The sequence below is a fragment of the Trichechus manatus genome, unplaced genomic scaffold (assembly GCF_000243295.1).
Source record: "Trichechus manatus latirostris isolate Lorelei unplaced genomic scaffold, TriManLat1.0 scaffold00037, whole genome shotgun sequence".
Classification (NCBI taxonomy): domain Eukaryota; kingdom Metazoa; phylum Chordata; class Mammalia; order Sirenia; family Trichechidae; genus Trichechus; species Trichechus manatus.
Window position 1 is genome coordinate 8,435,156 of NW_004443973.1, and position 20,113 is coordinate 8,455,268.

Consider the following 20,113-nt stretch of genomic DNA (forward strand, 5'->3'; position numbering starts at 1 on the left):
ACATTAAAAAAATCTGTGAAACTTTTAGTGTATTTATAATAAAAAATGATTTACTTTTTTGTATCACTCATTATGATTTACAATACATAAACTATTATGAAAAATAACAGAATAATGTATGACTTAGAGCATTCCTGAGAATTCTGATTTCTTGTTTGAGTCATGAGATTAATATGTCAGTTATACAGAAACGTGACTGTTTTCAGACCCATTGTGAATAACTGAGGTGCCATTGAAGATTATGTGTTACCGTGTTAAGCACCGTTCTGGACTCTTTTTCCTACATTATTTAAATTGCGCATCAGTGTTGTGAAGAAAGTATTAATATATATATTTTGCAAAAGAAGAAACTGAGGCAACAAACTTGTTCAGATTTTTTCTAGCTAATTAAGAATGAAGGTTGCCTTGAACCTAGGTCTTTATGACTTCAAAGTTTAAAGTTCCCATTTTTTCCACTGATCAGAATGTTTCTCCATTTAAAATAATTTTTTATAAACATATTGTGTGGATAAGCGTGTGAAAGCTTTTTGTTAAAAGTGAATGCAGAAGAAAGAATAGATACAAATCTATTTTGTGTTTTTCTTTTTATTTTATTTAAGATACTTTACAGCACACCACATGTGTATACATGCACATGTGCACACAAACATGCATACACACACATATAAACTCTGAATGACGTACCGGGAATTGCAGTCATTCAGCAAGGTAGCATTTTGATTTGAGTTTTGTGCCTTGATGTAAAATCACGGTTGTACCTAATCTTTTTTTTTTTTAAACTAGCTGTAGTCTTAGTCTAGAGCTGTGCTGTCCAAATCAGTTGCTATTAGCCACATGTGGCTATTTAAATTTACATTATTTAAGATGAAATAAAATGAAAAATTCAGTTTACTCCATTGCACAAGCCACATTGTAAGTGCTCATTTGTCACATATGGCTTGGTAGCTACTGTATTGCATATAGACCATTTCTGTCATTACAGAAAGTTCTGTTGCATAACACTGTTCTAAAACATAAAAATCTGATTTTTAGAGATCAGGAATTTAGTTCTTTGGGGTTGATATTCTATGTAGATTATGTTGATTTTGGGATATATTTTATCAAGTTTTCTCTACCCCCATTCCCAATCCCCCTCCCAACTCTAAAGTGATATCACAAACATTTCCTTTATATCCGAAAGTGAAACTTGCTTATTTTGAGAATTTATCATAATTTTGAAATAATTAGGAAAATATTTTAGTTTCACTAAACCAAGGTTAATGAATCATTCATCTAAGCCGTTAGCTTCTTAAATGTTGAATTGAGTGTCTAATGACAAATCTATCAATTGCTATTGTGGCAGTGTATTTGAAACTTGGTAAATGTGCTCTATATTGCTCTTAAAAATAAATATCATTTGGAATAAATATGACATTTAATGAATCTAAGTGGTTATCAGTGGTCACTGAGAAGGAAAAGTTCCTGTTCCAGTTTTTGCAAAAGCATTTTATTCGCGTTGCACATAAGCTATTTGTCATAACTATGACTGTCTTGTACTAAAGTTAAACTTTTTCTGATGTTGGACCATAACTACTAAGATGATACTTTAGTAGTGATTACTTTTTAAATTAAGTCCATGTAGTAAGCTATAAAGTGACTTGAGTGCATTGTAAATAAATGCTATAATAATGAAGTGTTTTAATTACATTCCCTAGTGTGAGCATAAAACTCAGTAAAATTTTTACTTAAATTCTTACTATGTTCAGTTTTTTCCTCTAAAGTTGAATCTAAGTAAAAAAAGGGGGACCTTTAGCTTTTAAAGTCATTTGAGCAAATTCCATGGCTCTTTTCCCAGTTAGTGAGTTTTCACTGCATTTGCAGCAGGCTAATTGCTTTTGCTAATAAATAATCTAAAATCAATGCTGACAGCAGTTAATTGGCACAGAGATTTTATTTTGTAAAGCTCTTGGCTAACGACCTTCTTTAAATTAATAGCATTAAATGCTATGAGGAAATAAATCTGAGGAATTGCCTGTCATTTGCTTGTCATGTCTAATAACTTCCAATAATGATAGCTGATAGATTTTTGCACATTCCATTATTGAAGTTGGTGCATGTAATTATTCTCCTCATTATATGTAAACAATTAGCAATATTTGGTATTTCCTTGCAGTAAAGCTGTTAAATACAAGTAACATATCAAGAGGTTAGAAGCCATTTTAAAATCTGGATTTTAATTATTTAAATGGAGGAAGTCTTTAATTCTGTCTGGGTATATTATGTTTTGTTTATCTTAAGCCTTGAACATTTTTTGAATGGGACTTATTAAAAAAAAGTACTGTGTGTGTTTTAAAATGACAGTTTATGGAAATTTTTGTTCATAGCTTGAAGAAGTCATGGAAAAAGAAACTTATAAGACAGCTAAATTAATTCTTGAAAGGTTTGATCCAGACTCAAAGAAAGCAAAGGTAAGGCTCTGGTATCACTACTGTTTTATTATATATAGCACATTGTAATAGGCCACTGTAATAACATGATTGTAATTGACAGGAGCATGAGCCGCCATCTGCTGGAGCAGCTGTAATTGCAAGACCTGGACAAGGTAAATAACTTTGTAGAAACTGCTGCTGCTGTTGGAAAGATCCGTATTTACCCAAGTGAGTTCAAAAGTGTGATGGAAGTGTTAGAAAACTATGTAGAATGCTTTTATGTTAATTTAAATTTGGTCATTTGGCATATGACTTGGAGTGGATGGCAATAATTGTGTTTCATTTTGATGCTATGGGAATATGTTGGTATGTAAGGATGCCAAATACCTAAGGTAAAATAGATGATTAGTTTTAATCTTTTGAAATTTAAATAATTTATTAACTGATTCCTCAATATTTTGTTTTTTTCTCTTCAAATAAGAATCTCTTGGAATATCTTATTATGAAAATCCTTATATTTTTATAATTTATTATTAATTCAATGAAGATTTTCATCAAATTGGAAGTTTCTTCTAAAATAACACTTATATTTGAATAGCGAATAAAGTGGTTTAGAAAAAAAGAAGAAAACTGAATTACTGCTATATAATAATGTTAACTCTTTTTTTATGAGGTTGCATTGCCAGATTATTAGTGAGACTGTCCCTATTATATCATTAAATGTTACATAAATTTTAAAAAGTCATTATTTTAAGTGGTTATATAAAGTGTTCCCAAGACTGGCATATGAAAAAATATTCTTGAATTTGCCTTGGTTTCCCTCTTTGTTTCTTCTTTAGAATCTAATAATATAGTTTGTTATAATGCCGAATACACTTTTAAAAAAATTAACTTCCATTTTGCAGAACATCAGAATTATAGTTTGGATGTATAAAGTTAGGATGACATTTAAACTTTGCAAAGTAAATGCTTTTATAAATACCCACAAAGACCATGGACACTAAATAAGCCATAATAGTTTTAGGTTTTCTAATTGGCAGGGCTATGTGGAAAAAATCCTCACCTTCCTGTTCCACCTTTCCCCCTGAATCTTCCATAAATAGGATTTTGGTTTATAGAGAGATTAGACTGCTCTTTTCATAAAGTAAAAGCTCACATGGCCTAGTCAAAATAAATTAGATACATATACTTACAATGAAATTCCTACTTTCATAATTAGTTTAAATTTTTCTACAATTTATACTTTTTTCTAGCAATTATAAAATAAGTCTTGAGGCCTGTAAACCAGGTTTCTGTAATTTGTACAGCATTTTGTGTAATTGGTACTAAGTTTTCAAAATTACTTTTTAAATCACTTTAGTGTATGTATTTTTAAAAATACTTCCCAATTAAGTGTTTAAAATGTGTTTTTAAGATGTCTAACTGCCTTAATGGCAATCTAGATAAAACATCACATACAGCTTAATACATGCTAAAAACCTTAGAATCAAGCAGGTAGGTGAGAAGAGAAAACTATTTTCCTTTTCTGGGACAGGGAAATCTGTAATGATGACAATTTAGCTTTACTAAGTACTTGGTCTCTGTGGTACACCAAACAATGAAGTATCTTAGCTAATTTTGTGACTTTAAATTCTTTACTTACCTCCTATTTTTGTTTTAACTTTTTTCTTTGAAGCCAAGAGAATTAGGAAAGAGGCATTTGTTATGGATTGAATTGTGTCCCTCCAAAATGTATGTCAACTTGACTAGGCCATGATTCTTAGTATTGTGTGGTGGCCCTCCATTTTGTGATCTAATGTAATTATCCTGTGTGTTGTATATCCTAACCTCTATGATGGTAATGAGGCAGGACACAATCTACAGGATTAGCTTGTATCTTGAGTCAATCTCTTTTGAGATATAAAAGAGAGAAGCAAGCAGAGGAGGAGAGGAACCTCCTACCACCAAGAAAGCAGATCCAGGAGCAGAGTGCATCCTTTGGACCCCGGGTCCCTGATCCGAGAAGCTCCTAGACCAGGGGAAGATTGATGACAAGGACCTTCACCCAGAACCGACAGAAGATCTTCCCCTGGAATTGGTGCCCTGAATTTGGATTTCTAGCCTCCTAGACTGTGAGGGAATAAATTTGTTTACTAAAACCATCCACTTGTGGTATTTCTGTTACAGCAGCACGAGATAACTAAGACAGCATTTTATTGGAAATTTTTGTTTTGAGTGGAATAGGTTAGTTTTATAAGAATTTTTTTGGCATCTTCCCATCTACCTTTCATAACTTTTATCTACAAGTGTCTCCAGAAAAGCATTTTTTGAAAGTAGTTCATTTGTAGAAGTGTTCTAGGATTGTTGTTGTTAGGTGCTGTCGAGTTGGTTCTGACTCATAGTGACCCTACATTTAACAGAATGAAACACTGCACATTCCCATGCCATCTTCACAATTGTTGTTATGCTTGAGCCTATTGTTGCAGCCACTGTGTCAATCCATCTCCTTGAGGGTCTTCCTCTTTTTTGCTGACCCTCTGCTTTCTAAGCATGATGTCCTTCTCCAGGGACTGGTTCCTCCTGATAACATGTCCAAAGTATGTGAGATGAAGTTTTCCCATCCTCACTTCTAAGGAGCATTCTGGCTGTACTTCTTCCAAGACAGATTTGTTTGTTCTTCTGGCAGTCCATGGTATAGTCAATATTCTTTGTCAGCACCATAATTCAAAGGCATCATTTCTTCTTTGGTCTTCCTTATTCATTGTCCAGCTTTTGCATGCATATGAGGCGATTGAAAACACCATGGCTTGGGTCAGGCACACCTTAGTCTTCAAGGTGACATCTTTGCTTTTCAACACATTAAAAAGGTCTTTTGCAGCAGATTTGTCCAGTGCTATGTGTTTCTTGAATATTCTTGATTTCTTGACTGCTACTTCCATGGGTCTTTATTGTGGATCCAAATTCTAGGATGAGCAAAACCAAAATAATCTGCTTGTAGATGATACTGTTATCACTTCCATAGCTTTGTTGTTCCCAATATTCTGCCAATGGGAAGTTATTTTGCCATTGAGCTTTCACATTGGTCCTACTTTTTCCTCCACTTTGATTCATACTCTTGCATAAATACTGTGATTTTCTTTTTATCTCATTGCTTATCCTCAAACACTCTCTTACAGGCTGATTAAGTCCGTGACTGATGACTGAGAAACAGAGAAATGTGGAAGAAATTTAGAAACCAAGTAGTGGTAGATAGGAGAGCAATGAATGGTAGTAGGAGGAATGATGGGAGTTTCAAAGAAATGCTTATGAGACTATTCTTTGTTCCTTTTTGTTTGTAGTAACCATCTAAGTTATTTAAATACCCATGTGTTCTGAAATTTATCTTTATCTTTACCACCTAACTAGTGTCTTTACCACCAGCTAACTCTCTATAAGTGACGCAGAGTCATAGATTCTTGAATATTTGGTAGTTAGCCATTTATCTGTAAAATTAATTAAGTTTATATAGTCTGAGTAATTTTAAGGCCCTGAAAAATTTATCAGTTATGATTCTGAAAATATGGGCAACCTGTTGATATGGAGTACATGTGATTTTTGCAGAAAACTGTTGCTATTAGTTTTTTTTTATCTGTTCTTTTCTGTCTTATGAAAAAATAACAGACCTATGATCTCCTTTACTGACATTGCTATTTTTAAGTATTTATTAATATTCAGGCAATGTAAGTTATTTCAAGAATTTAAAGTTATTTTTCTTTAGAAACTTTTGAAAACCAAATGAATTTTTTCCTTCTGATGCCATGTCTAATTATAGAAAAACATTCCTGTCTCTCTGCTTTGGATTCCTGTGGTACTGCTTTTAGATATTCTTTTAGGGGGAATTAACATTTAGCTAAGAAGTGCTGGTGGTGCAATAGTTAAGCACTAGACTGCTAACTGGTTCTGTAACCAAGTGGTTCTGTAGGAGAAAGACCGAGCAATCTACCCTCGTAAAGATTATAGCCTAGAAAACCCTATGGGGCCGTTCTCCTCTGTCACATGAGACTGAGAAGAGTTGAAATCAACTTGATGTTACTTAACAACAACATTTAGCTATCATATAAATGAATTGTTCATTTAAAAAATATGGCTTGGATATCTGTTATATGCAGATACCACAGGGAATTAAGAACTGAGTATAATGTGATTTGACATTAAGAAGCTTATAACCTATTTTTTCTTTAAAAAAAAAAAATCTTTTCTGGGGTATGCTATTCTAGTATTCCTACCTTTTCCAGATGTGTAGTAATTGATTGCTGTTGGGAATTTTTTCGTTATTTAAAAAAAAATTCTAAATTATATTCCAACTTTATTCTACTTTTTGAGAATTATATTTTAATTTTGTTTAATTTAATCCTGTTGAATCTCTTAGATTCCTGTCATTTTTACAGGTGACTTATTCATTAATTTTATTTCTGTTTACGTTCTGTGTTTCTCTTGTGAGTTCGAAGTCAAGTATTTCTTTGTTGAACCACTGTTCTTTCCTTTTCTTTTCTTTTTGAATTCAGGTTGTTTCTGAACATAAACAATAGCAAGGAAAAAAAAACTTACTAACGGATATATTTATGTACATATGTGACCCTTGCATAGATCTGCTTTCAAAATTGAACCTAATTGTAGAATCTTTATTTTACTATGACTCATGTGATTCATGTATAGTAGACATTTTTGTTTCTTTTAGTTTTCATTGCTTAGTTGTTAGTAATGTGTATTATGCTGGGATTGATTATACATTTTGAGGATATTATTCTTGATTTGCTAAGGTTTACCACTAACAGGAGTATTGCATCATGCTTACTGGGCAGTTAACCCATCTAACCTGACCCTCTCCCCCCGTTTTAATAGTCTTTATTTTTATTTTTTATTATTATTGTACTTTAGATGAAGATTTATAGAACAAAATAGCTTCTCTTTAAACAGTTAGTACAAATATTGTTTTGTGACATTGGTTACCACCCGTACAATATGTCAGTACTCTCCCTTCTCAACCTTGGGTTCCCTATTACCAGCTTTCCTGTCCCCTCCTGCCTTCTAGTCCCTGCCCCTGGGCTGATGTGCCTCTTGAGTCTCATTAATAGTCTTTATTTTTAGAACAGCTTTAGATTTACAGAAAAATTATGAAGGTAGTACAGAGAGTTCTCATATACTCCCATTTACAGCTTTTCCTATTATTATTAACATTCTACATTAATATGAACTGATATAATTTATTGAGATTTTCTGAGATTTTACCTAATGCGCTTTTTTTGTTTTAGGATGCCATCTAGGATACCACAGTATTTAATTGCCACATCTTCTTAGGCTCTTCCTGGCTGTGACAGTTTCTCAGGCTTCCCTTGTATTGATGACCTTTTCAGTTTTGACCTCACCACCCCCTTTTTTAAAAATAACATTGTATTGAGTTTTTGGTGAAAGTTTACACAGCAAGTTAAATTCTCTTTTGACAATTTCCACACAAATTGTTCAGTGACATTAGTTAACATTTATCACAATGTGGCAACATTAGTTACATTTATCACAGTGTATAAACATTCTCTTTACTTGTGGTCTGTTTGTTTCCTTTCTAGTTCTCTAGTTTCCCCGCCCCCTTATCTTTTCATATTTGCTTTTGAGTAATTGTTGACTTCTTGGTTTCATACTGATGGTTTTTAAGTAGTTCACCGGTCTTATGGGTAATATCCTTTATTTTGTGTGCCACTCTGCTGTTTCCCTAAAAGGTGATCTTAGGGGATAGGCTTGGTTCTAGGTTTAGCAAGTATCTCAGGAAGTTCTGTATTCTCTACTGTACAGTTTGTCTGGCTTTTTTTTTTTTTTAAAGAAGAATTTGAGTTCTGCTCCATATTTCTCTCCCATTCTATCCAGGACCAACTATTGTGACCTCAGTCAGAATGGTCAGTGGTAGCTGGGCATCATCTAGTTCTTCTACGACCTCAGCCTCTTTTAAAAGGAATTTTTAGCAATGGGTGCCTAATCTTGGAAAATCAGAGTCCTCATTTGATATGAAGGAATAAATAAACATTAACAAGCAAATAAATATATGTATATATGCATATTAAATAGAATGATGGTGCTTAGATGCTTAGCATTTATTTTATTTCTTTAGAAATCGATGACTGGGAGATGGAAAGACTCTGTGTCCTTACTAGATTAAAAAGTAATTAAGTTTAGCATTAAATGAATAGCTTCCATAGGACTAAAAAATCTAGCTATTTGGGAATGGTGAAAAACTTTTCTTTTCAAGATTTTAATTAGTATGTACAATTAAATTTGATTTTTATGTACTAATTTCTAATATATTTGTTTTTTTCAACAAATATTTGTTGAATGTCTACTGTCTGCACTGGGGATGCAGTAGTGATCAAAATAGACCAAAAGAAAAAAGAAAAAAAATTCCCTTTCCCTTTGTAGAGGAAGAGATAGACAATAAATAAAGAAAGGAAGGAAGGAAAGTAGGAAGGCAAAAGGTGAATAGGGAGTGCCTTGGGTGAAGGTGGGTTAAAGTTTTCAATATAGTTGTTAGGGAAGACCTCATTGATAAGATAACATTTGATGAAAGACATTAAAGAAGTGAGAGAATGAGCCATGTAGCTGTCTGAGGGAAGAACATTCTAGACAGAGGAATCAGTGAGTGCAAAGAGACTTGGTAGAACACATACCTGGAGTTCTCTAGAGATAGCAGGGAGGCCAGGATGGCTGGACCGGATTGAACAAGGAGCGGAGTAGCAAGAAAGGCAACAAGAAAGGTAACAAATGATCATATCATGTAGGGCCTTGTAGAATGTGAACCACTGTAAGAAATTCAGTTTTCAATGATTTTTTTTCACCTGATTTTGTTTTATTTTGAGTAGAAGAGTGACATGATTTAAGTTATGTTTTAAAATGAAGGTTGTTGTTAGTTGAGAAGAAGTTGGAAAGGGATGAAGCAAGGGTAGAAGCAGGGAGACTTAATTAGGATGCTACTGCAGTAATCCAGGAAATCATTGATGGTGACTTAGACCTAGGTTAGTAACACGAAGTTACTACACAGGAGGTGATTTAAGAAGTAGTCAGGTTCTGCATATGTTTAGAAGGTAAAGCGCAAAAGATTCCTGATGGATTCAGAGAAGTCAGTGAAGGAGGAGTGAAAGATGACCTCAAGGATTTTGACCTGAGTAACTAGGAAGATGGAATTTCCATTTATTGAGATGGTGGAAACTTCAAGAGGGATACTTTTTGGAGGGAGGTTAGCCGAGGTGGAGGGAGTAAAGAAAAGAATTTGGGTTTGGATATGTTAAGTTTGAGATGCCTATTAGACATCCAAGGGGAGATTTTAAGGAAGGAATTGAATGAGTCTGGAAAACAGAAATTATCTGGCCTGGAGATATAAATTTGGTTGTCTTCAGTATGTGGATAATATTAAAACTATGAAACTGGATGAGGTTACCAAGGGAGTAAATGTGAAGGAAAAAGCGAAGAGGACCAAGGCCTGTGTAGTAGTTTCCTGTTGCTAACCTAGGTCCAAGTCACCATCAGTGCTTTCCTGGATTATTGCAGTAGCTTCCTAATTACGTCTTTCTGCTTCTACCCTTACTTCATGCCTTTCCAGCTTCTTCTCAGCTAACATTGACCTTGGTCCTTGGTCCTCTAACATTAAAATATTGATGTAATAAAGTGGAATCAGAAAAAGAAACTGAGATGAAGTAGCTAGTGAGATAGGGAACCCAGAAGATAAAGGAGTCCTGAACTCTTAAGTGAAGAGAGTGTTTCAAGGTATTGATCATTTGTAGCAAGTACTGCTGATAGGCCAGGTAAGTTGAGGGCTGAGAATTGACCACTAATTTTAGTAATATGCAGGCCCTTGGTGACCTTGAAAAGAACAGTTTTGGTGAGAGGTGAGGGCAAGAGTCTAATTGGAATGGGTTTAAGAAGGATGGAAGTAGAACAGTTGGAGGCAATGAGAAGTGACAACTCTTTAGTAAAAGGGAGTAGAGAAACGAGTAGCTTGGGGGGGAAAGCATTTTGTTTGTGTGGGTGAGCGCTGTTTGAAAGAAATGCTAGCGTGTTTGTTTGCTCCTGAGCATAGTCCAAAAGATCGGAACAATTGATGATGTAGGAGAGAGTGGGGAGAATTGGTGGAGAACTGTCCATGAGTAGGCAAGCAGGATGGAAACCAGTGTACAAGCAGAGGAGTTGGCTTTTCATCCAGAACCCAAATCCATTGCCGCTGAGTCAATTCCGACTCATAGCGACCTGATAGGATAGAGTAGAACTGTCCCATAGGGTTTCCAAGGAGTGGCTGGTGGATTTGAACTGCCGACTTTTTGGTTAGCCACCGAGCTCTTAACTCTTGCGCCATCAGGGCTCCTGGCTTTTGATAGGAGCATGGATAGTTCATAGTAACAAGAAGGAAGACTGAGAACGTGGTACAGATAGGTGGTGGGAATTTTCTTCTGATTGTCTATTTTCTTAGAGTGAGGCTTGGGGAGGTGTTGTTAGGACTTTGAAGAGAAGGTGTGACGTAATCCTCTACGAGAGTGGGAAAGTATATTAGGGAAATGCTATAGGATTAGGGAAATGTGCTAGGTGATGCTAAAGGCCTAAAATTAGTGGCCATGAATTTAAAACATGATTGTGTGTGTTTTTCCAGTTAGGTTCAGCTGCATCGGTGCAGGCCTGAAGTAGGCAAGTAGTTGATTTTAACTAGGCTTGAGGCTTTGCCTAATGAATTAGATAAACTGATAAAAGGACAAGGAGTTGAAGGTATATGCAAGAGAGTAATTATAACAATAGATTATAGAATCTAAGATGATAAGGAGGGAAGTAAGGAGGTGAGAGGGGGATAATAGTTAAAAGGTGCTGGTAGTATTAATGTAACCAAAAACGGAACCCATTGCTGTCAAGTCGATTCCAATTCATAGTGACCCTATAGGACAGAGTAGAACTGCCCCATAGAGTTTCCAAGGAGCAAGCTCGTGGATTTGAACTGTGGACCTTTTTTTTTTTTCTTTCTGGTTAGCAGCTGTGTTCTTAACCACTACACCACCAAGGCTCCAGTATTAACGTAGGGTCTGCAAACCACAACCTACAAGCCAAATCTGGGCCACAACCTGTTTTATATAGCTCTTGAGCTTAGAATGAGCTTTACATTTTTAAAGGTTCTAAAAAATAACAAAGAATAAGAATGCTAAACAGAGACTGCCTGTGGCCTGCAAAACCTAAAATATTTACTACCTGGCCCTTTACAGAAAAAGTTTGTTGATCCCTTTAATAATTAATAATTATTGAATTGTAATTCCTTTTGGAGTTGAACAAATAATAGAGGAAGTAAGCTGGAAAGGTAGATATGGTTGGAGAGTGGAATACTTGAATTCAAAGGGGTGCAGTTACTGGTAATGGCAAAGTCTAGGACTAGGTTATTACCATAGGAAGTAGGGAAGAAGATAAGATTATTGGAGGGTGCCACAAAAAGATGGAAACAACCTAAGTGCCCATCAGTGGATAAATGGATAAATAAATTGTGGTACATATGTACAATGGAATACTATGCAGCTATGAAGAATAATGATGAGTCTGCAAAACATAACATGGGTGAATCTGGAGGACATTATGCTGAGTGAAATAAGTCAATAGCAAAAGGACAAATACTGTATGGTCTCAGTTTTATAAAAAGTCAAGAATAGGTATACATACAGAAAGCAACATTCTTTGATGGTTACCAGGGATGAGAGAGGAAGGGGGGAGTCACTTTCTAGATAGTAGATGCTTGTTATTTCTGGTGATAGGAAAGGCCATACACAATATGGGGGAAGTCAGCACAACTTGCCCAAGGTAAGTGAAGATTCTGAGAGTATGCAAGAATAAAGGACAATTAGAGTAAATGCTCTAACATATACAATTTTGCAACAACAGTAATAACAACCAAAAAACGTGGTTACATAGGTAGATATGTATGTTATATGTGTTTAGGAAGACGTGAGTATATGTGTGTGCATATATAGATATATTTGTCGGTATATGTATATACAGTGTGTGCTGTATATATATTCATATATATAATATATCACATAGGGGACACAGTTACAGAGACCTCCTAAACATATCCAAACACCTCGTGTAATTGGTTTACTGGGTTAAGAGGTTTGAGACCATAGTTTCGTGGGACAGCTTAGTCAGATAACATAACATAGTTCATAATGATAATGTTCTGCATCCTAGTTTGGTGAGTAGTGTCTGGGATCTCAAAAGTTTGCAAGTGACCATCCAAGATACAACTAATGGTCTCTTCTCGTCTGGAGCAAAAGATAATGAAGGAAACCAAAGACAGAAAAGAAACTAGTCCACAAGACTAATAACTCACACAAGCCACGGCCTCTTCTAGTCTGAGACCAGAAGAACTAGATGATGCTCGGCTACCACTACTGATAGCTCTGACCAGGGACACAATAGAAGGTCCCAGATAGAATGGGAGAAAAATGTAGAACAAGACTCAAATTCCCAAAAAAGACCAGACTTACTGAATTGATAGAGACTAGAGGAACTCCCGAGACTATTGCCCTAAGATACCCTTTTATCTTGGAACTGAAGCCACTCCTGGAGGTCACCTTTCAGCCAAATAATAGGTTGGCTTATAGAACAAACAGTGGCATCTGTGAAGAATGTGCTCTCTTAAATAATCAAATATATGAGACCAAATGGCCAACATTTACCCAAAAGCAAAAATGAGAAGGCAAGGAGGGGTGGGGAAGCTAGATGAATGGAAACAGAACAAGCAGAATGGAAGTAATGAGAATGCTGATACATTGTAAAAATTGTAACCAATGTCATGGAACAATTTGTATAAAAATTGTTAAAGGGGAATCTAATTGTGTAAACTTTCACCTAAAACACAATAGAATATTTAAAAAAAATTATTGGAGGATGCCATCTGATAGCTAAAAGTGAATTCTTAACCGACCCTACTGTGTTTGTTTGAAAGGGAGCCGCCTATACATTCTCTTTTACCTTTGTGCATAACCCTGCATCTCTATTAATGAAATTAACAAAAGAAGAGTGAACTGTTTGTATCCCACCACAGCTATATTTGAAATCAGTATTGCTGGAAAACTTAATAGTTCTAGCAAATGGACTAATTATAACCTATTTAAGTAGGTTTTTACTCACTTACCTCCAGTGTTCCATGATATGTGTGTTCCATGGTGTATTTGGAAGATTAAAGTAGGAATCATCAATATTTTTGATCTTGATAGCAAATGTAATAACACTTCATATTTTGCTGATTTGGGGAATGTACATTTGATTAAGAGAATCTGGAAAACACCTTATAAAATTATAACCTCCACCCCTTTTGGTGTTCTTTACTATAGTATTAGATCTGTACAATTATTTCATCTGTTTCTGTGTAACAAACCACCCTAAAACTTAGTAGCTTAAAACAACATTCATTTATTCTTTTCATGAATTTGCAGTTGGGCAGGGTTTGGTGGAGACAGTTCATCTATGCTTTATTTGGTCTACCCGTTTGGAGCTGGAGGATCCACTACCAAGATGGCTTACTCAGATGGCTGGCAAGTTTGTGCTGGCTGTGGGTTCTCTCCACATGGATCTCTCCATGGGGTTGCTTGGGCTTCTTACGAGCATGGTGGCTGGGTTCTAAGAGCAGGCAGCCCCAGAGACAGGAAGTTGTCCTGGCAACTGGCATAGCTGTATTATTTTGGCAAGCAGTCATAGAGCACAGATTCAAGAGGAGAGGACATAGATTCCTCCATTTGATGGAGGAGAATCAGAACTTTTGGGTCTTACTTTAAAACTGCTTCCCACGTTAATAAAGACAGCAAAGGCATTCTGTCCTCACCAGTTTTTCAGTGCTCATCTCTAATGCCACCGTCACCATGAATCCTTTCTTTGTTTCATCTTAAGAGTTTAATCTATTCCTTCTTGGACCCTCTAGTACTTTGTTGGTTCCCTTTTTTTATGGCGTTTACCTTGCATTAGAGTATTTAGTGGACTTGTCTTATATTTGCTTGCTGCCTCTATATGCAACTCTGAAACCCATTTAGTGGTGCTTATCATAGTGCCTTACTCATAGTGGTTGCTTAATAAATGTGTTGAGTTGAAGAAAATAAACGAAACATTCTTTCAGAATGCTTGAATTTTGTTTAAATGTTGTAAAACAGTAATTTACCAAATGGGACCCTGGTGAACTGCAAGTTGCAGGTTGTTTAAAATTTAAAGTTGAGAGAGCTGGAAGACAAACCAGAATAGAAATAAATCATAAAGATGATGAAAAAAAATAATGTTGAGATAGAAAACTAAAGCAAATTGTACTCTTAATTTAAAAAGCAGAACCAAAAAAATAATAATCACAACTAAAGGCTGGCAAGTGGTATATATTATTAGCAAGTTTTGTGCTTGAAGGGAGCTTTTCGCAGGATCTCTTGACATTAGGCTGAAGTTCTCAATGCAGTAGGCAACACAAATTCATTTTGTTTTTACCCTCAGTGGTAACATTTGCCACCAGAGACTGAGCCCCTGGCACATAAAGGTTCAGTTCCCTTTAGTACCCTTAGACATGTTCTGTCAAAGTATTTTGGCCACTGACATTGGTTTCACATATATTCTGGAATATTACTCTATCTCCCTCTTTCCAATTTTGTTTTCCCTCTTACCTCTCAATAGGGTGATTTCAGGTCCTGAATTAGACATCTACTTCCTGGAAGCAAGCCAGGTATATTCCTATAATACCAAACTCTAATGCAATACTCCTAGTGGAGGAAAAGTACTATTGTTATTTCTTCTCAACCATCTAACATGAGCCAACTAGTGAGTGGCAGGAACCAGGACTAGAAGACGTTGTCCTTGCTGAATTATTAATTCAGTTAATCCAGTGCTGAGTTCTCTAGAGGTGAGGACGCCATTTGGGGTCAGATACATATAGGAACTGTAGGTCAGATACATATAGGAACTGTAGCAAGCTGGTAAGGTAAAAGCAGCTAGGGATTTTTATAAACAAAGGTGTTGTTGTTGTTAGTTGCCATCGAGTTGATTCCAACTGATGGTGACCCATGTGTGCCGAGTAGAACTGCTCCATAGAGTTTTCAAGGCTGTGACCTTTTGGAAGCAGGTCACCAGTCTTGCCTTCCAAGGTGCCTCTGCGTAGGCTCAAACTGCCAACCTTTCTGTTGGTAGTCGCGCATAACCATTTGTGCCACTCTGGGACTCCTTAAACAGAAGGTAATAGATATCAAAAAGTACACAAAGTTACAGAGCCTGGGAATTTATAAAGGGATCAAGATAGCCATAGGAACCATAAGAGCAGCTAAACCAACAGTACCATGGAAAACTTCATTTTAGTTCTATGAAGTTTACGGGTACTGGTTCGAAGCCATTAGCCACTCTGTGGGAGAAAGATGTGGCAGTCTGCTTCCTCAAAGATTTACAGCCTTGGAAACCCTGGGGGGCAGTTCTACTCTGACCTACAGGGTCACCGTGAGTCAGAATCTACTTGACAGCAGCGGCTTTGGTTTTGTGGCAGTATAACTATGTGTATTCATTTCCTATTGCTGCTGTAATAAATTACCAAAAATTCAGTGGCTTAAAACAACACAGATGAATTATCTTACTGTTCTGAAGGGCAGAAGTCCAAAATAGGTCTCATTGGGCTAAAATCATGGTGTTAGCAGGGCTGCATTTCTTTCTGGAGGCTCCATGGGGGAATCTGTTTTCTTGCCATTCCCATCTTCTAGAGGCTGCTCACTTGCTTTGTTTTGTGGCCTCCTTTCATCTTCAAAGCCAGAATGGCCAGTTTAGTCTTTTCTCATATCCCATCATTCTGAAACTGACTCTTTTGCCTCTGTCTTCCGCATTTAAGGAACCTTTGTAATTACATTAGGCCCAAATATATAATCCAGGATAATCTCTTTATTTCCAGGTCAGTTGATTAGCAACTTTAATTCTATCTGCAATCTTAATTCCCTCTTGCCATTTTACATAACATATTTATGTTTATTAGGTTCCGGGGATTAGGACATGCACGTCTTTGGTGGCTGTTACTCTGCTTACCACACCATGTAAATTGGGCAAAAGGAAGTTGGAAATTTGATATTGAAAAGCAGGAGAAAAGTAGATTCATTTCATAGACCTTTATTAAGCTCATACTCTGTACTAGTTATCTTGCCACATCTGGAGGTGACAAACATGCAGTTCCTGCCCATTAGGTGTTGGCTAAAAGGGCTATAAACAAAACAAAACAAAAAAACCAAAAAAAACAAACCTGTTACTGTCAAGTCGATTCCAACTCATGGCGACCCCAAGTGTTACAGAGTAGAACTGAGATCCATAGGATTTGCTTGACTGTAAGCAGATCACCAGGCCTTTCTTCTGCAGCACGACTGGGTGGGTTCAAACTGCCAACCTTCTGGCTAGTAGCAAAGTGCAAACTGTTTGTGCCACCCAGGGACCTGAAAGGGGAATAAACAAACAAAAAAGTCCATTGCTGTCGTGTTGATCCCGACTCATAGTGACCCTATAGGACAGAGTAGAACTGCCCTATAGAGTTTCCAAGGAGCGGCTGGTGGATTCGAACTGCTGACCTTTTGATTAGCAGCCAGTTTCTTAACCACTGCACCACCAGGGCTCTGAAAGGGGTATACAGGCATCTAAATAAACAATTTTGATACAATCTTGATACAAAACAATCTTAGAACCACAATGAAGGTAGGCACAAAGTGCAATACAGAATAAATATTAATAATCTGCTAGGAGAACAGGGTCGGGAAAGGACTCTTCAGGCAAAAGGGAGTCGGTATGGAAAGACAAGAAGAGAGAAACACCTTGGTACCCTGAGGGACTGCAAATGGTGTAATATGCCTGAAAAGAGAGGTAGGATTCATGTGAGGGAGGGATCAAATTATGAAGTACTTGGTATACAACTATATGGAGTCTTGGACTTTATCTTATAAAATCTTTTGAACATGAAAAGCTACTGGGGGCTTTGCATTTTAGATTAAGTTTGCGTTTTAGAGAAAGTACTTTTTTTTTTTTTAAACATGGGGATTGGATTGGAGAGAGCAAGGCTGAAGACAGAGATCAATTAAGATATCATCTAATTACTTAAGAGATAAAAGCCTGGACTATGTATTTATGGCAGTTGTCCTAGTTATTAGTGTCGCTGTAATAGAAACACCGCAAGTGCGTGACTTTAATGAACAGAAATTTATTTTCTCACTGTTTAGGAAGCTGCTGTTGCGTGTGCTGTCGAGTTGATTCCACCCCATAGCAACCCTATGGGACAGAGTAAACTGCCCCATAGGGTTTCCCAGGCAGTAATCTTTAGCGGAGCAGATTGCCAGGTCTCTTCTCGCCCGGAGCAGCTGGTGGATTCAAAGCGCCAACCTTTTGGTTAGCAGCCGTCCTCTTAACCATTGCACCATCAGGGCTAGAAGTCTGAATTCGGGTCACAAGCTGTAGGGGAAGGCTCTCTCTGTCTGCTTGGGGAAAATCCTTGCCTCGGCTTTTGTAACATTCTTAAGGCATCTATTTTTCCCCCATTTGTGTTGGCTTCTCTCTATGCCTAATTGACTCTTTTTATATCTCAAAAATGATTGGTTTAAGACACACCCTACACTCATATGGTCTCATTAACATAACAAAACCCTATTCCCAAATGGGATTACATCTAATACATGTTTTTTTTGGTACACAATTCAATCCATGACAGCAACGAAGTTTTTAGGGGGGAAGGGGGAAGAGATTTGAGTGATAATTCAGGAATAGATTGACAGGACTTGATGGCAATTAGACATGGAAATTGGGGGGTGGGAGGAGGAGTCAGGATGTTGCCTAGGTTTTGGATTTGGGTAACCAGGTAGATGTTAGTGTTATTAAGCAAGATAAGAAATCTAAGAATTAGAGTGATAGGTTTGTGTAGAAGGTGATGAATTTTCTTTGTATCTTTTGAGCTAGAGTTATATTCAGGTGGTGAGGTTCACAGGTGGTTGATTATTTCATGTGGAGCTCAGAAAGGAAGTTGAGGCTATAGATACAGATTAGGAATTATTGGGAAGTATAGTAATAGGTATTGAAACTGTGGGATTAAGTAAAGTTGCCCAGGGAGAGAGAGAATAGAGTACGAGGACCTGTGACAGAACCCCAAGAACATTAACATTTAAGGATAGATGGAGAAAGAGGAGTCCAGGGAAAAGACAGAAGGGATGATCAGAGTTAAAAGGAGAACTAGACTGGCACCTAGAAGGTTAAAGGTAGTGTAGTGGGGATGGCATCATACTGTCATATTCTGTAAAGAGTCAAGTAAGTAGAAGACTGAAATGAGATCTTTGGATTTGACAAGTTGTGCAACAGAGAGAGCGGGCATTGTTATCATACAGACTGGAGTTTGAATCCTGGCTCCACGTCTTATTTTACTGTGAGACTTTTGGCAAGTTACTTAGCCTCTGAGCTTTGTTTTTTTCTTTTAAAAACTGAGCTAGGAGTTATCAGAAAAGATTGATCTAAATATTAAATGAAATTAGTAAACTTATGTAAAGTGCTTATTGTAGTTTCTGGCTAATAGTAGAGATTTGATAAAGAGTAGCTAGGATAATAATAATGACGGGGGTGGTGGCGTAAGTTTGCTGGTGACCTAAGCAATGGTACTTTCTCAGTGATAGGGTGGTAATGTTGTAGCTAAGAAGGAGGACAGAAACTAGATTGAGTTGGGTTGAGGAATGAAATGGAGGAAGTTTTTTTTGTTTTTCCCTTTTTCAAAAAGCTTTGCTTCTAAGGGAAGGAAGAGGATTTAGAGTCATTTTGGTTAATAAAAAGCCATCGACCTATTGAGAGAGCAACTTTAGTAGAGAAATAGGGCAGAAGCTGAACGTAAATAAGCTTAGTATGAGTAGGATATGAAGATGATATAGTGAATGTAAACTTTAGAATATTTTAGAAGTAAAAATTAGTTTGGTTATCTAAACGAACCATATTTATATCAATTCAAATACAGACCTGAAGAAAATAGAAACTCCCCTGAAGATATATCCCTATGTGCCACCAAACTCCATCTCATAATCCCACTTACAAAGAGCCAAATTCACCCCAAATTTAAGTCTCCATATCTGCATATATGAATTATTCATAGGCTTAAAACTTTCTCCCCCCTCATTACTAAAATCCTAGTTACTGAAACTTTTTTCGTATGAAGCTTTGAATTGGACACCAGAAACCAAAACCAAACCGGTTGCTGTGAAGTCTAGTCTAGAAAGCCTCTGACCAAGTGCTAGGGAAAATATGAAGATTGTCTTTGTAGTTCTGCCAACACTCTTATTTTACAGAAATTTGAAACCCAATCGTGAGTAAAATACTTTTTAGTTCACATTGGGAACTGGTGGTGTCGACTGGGATGAAACTCCAGGCCTCCTAACTACTGTATGGTGTTCTTTCTACTACAGCTCAGTGCAAAAATAGATAATCCTTTCTACTAGTATATAAAGAATTGGTATTTTAAAACCTAATAAATTAAGAAATGATTATTTGAGTTAAAGAACATTCATCTCAAGAATTATTTAATAGCAAGCTAGAGTTAAGATTTTGAGTTTTTATGTAAGTTGTGAATTCACACATTTAAACAAGTTCACAAATTAGGAACACGTTTAATGTATAAATTGATATCTGTATTTTATTGTAAGATTGACTTTAGAATTCTAGATTTCTTAGCTTTT

The 20,113-nt window shown here is 36.4% G+C and overlaps 1 protein-coding gene across 6 annotated transcripts in view; it reads left to right on the forward strand.

The window, feature by feature from the left end:
* Nucleotides 1-20,113, forward strand: part of LNPK (lunapark, ER junction formation factor) — a 113,783-nt gene that overhangs the window by 44,996 nt on the left and 48,674 nt on the right. For all 6 annotated transcript variants that reach the window (XR_002823963.1, XM_004375485.2, XM_023730547.1 and 3 more), the window contains 2 exons: nucleotides 2,364-2,447; nucleotides 2,530-2,581. Coding sequence is in view for 5 of the 6 variants with exons in the window: in XM_004375485.2 (XP_004375542.1) it covers nucleotides 2,364-2,447; nucleotides 2,530-2,581 (136 nt within the window). In the remaining variant the exon portion in view is untranslated. The remainder of the gene's footprint in view (nucleotides 1-2,363; nucleotides 2,448-2,529; nucleotides 2,582-20,113) is intronic.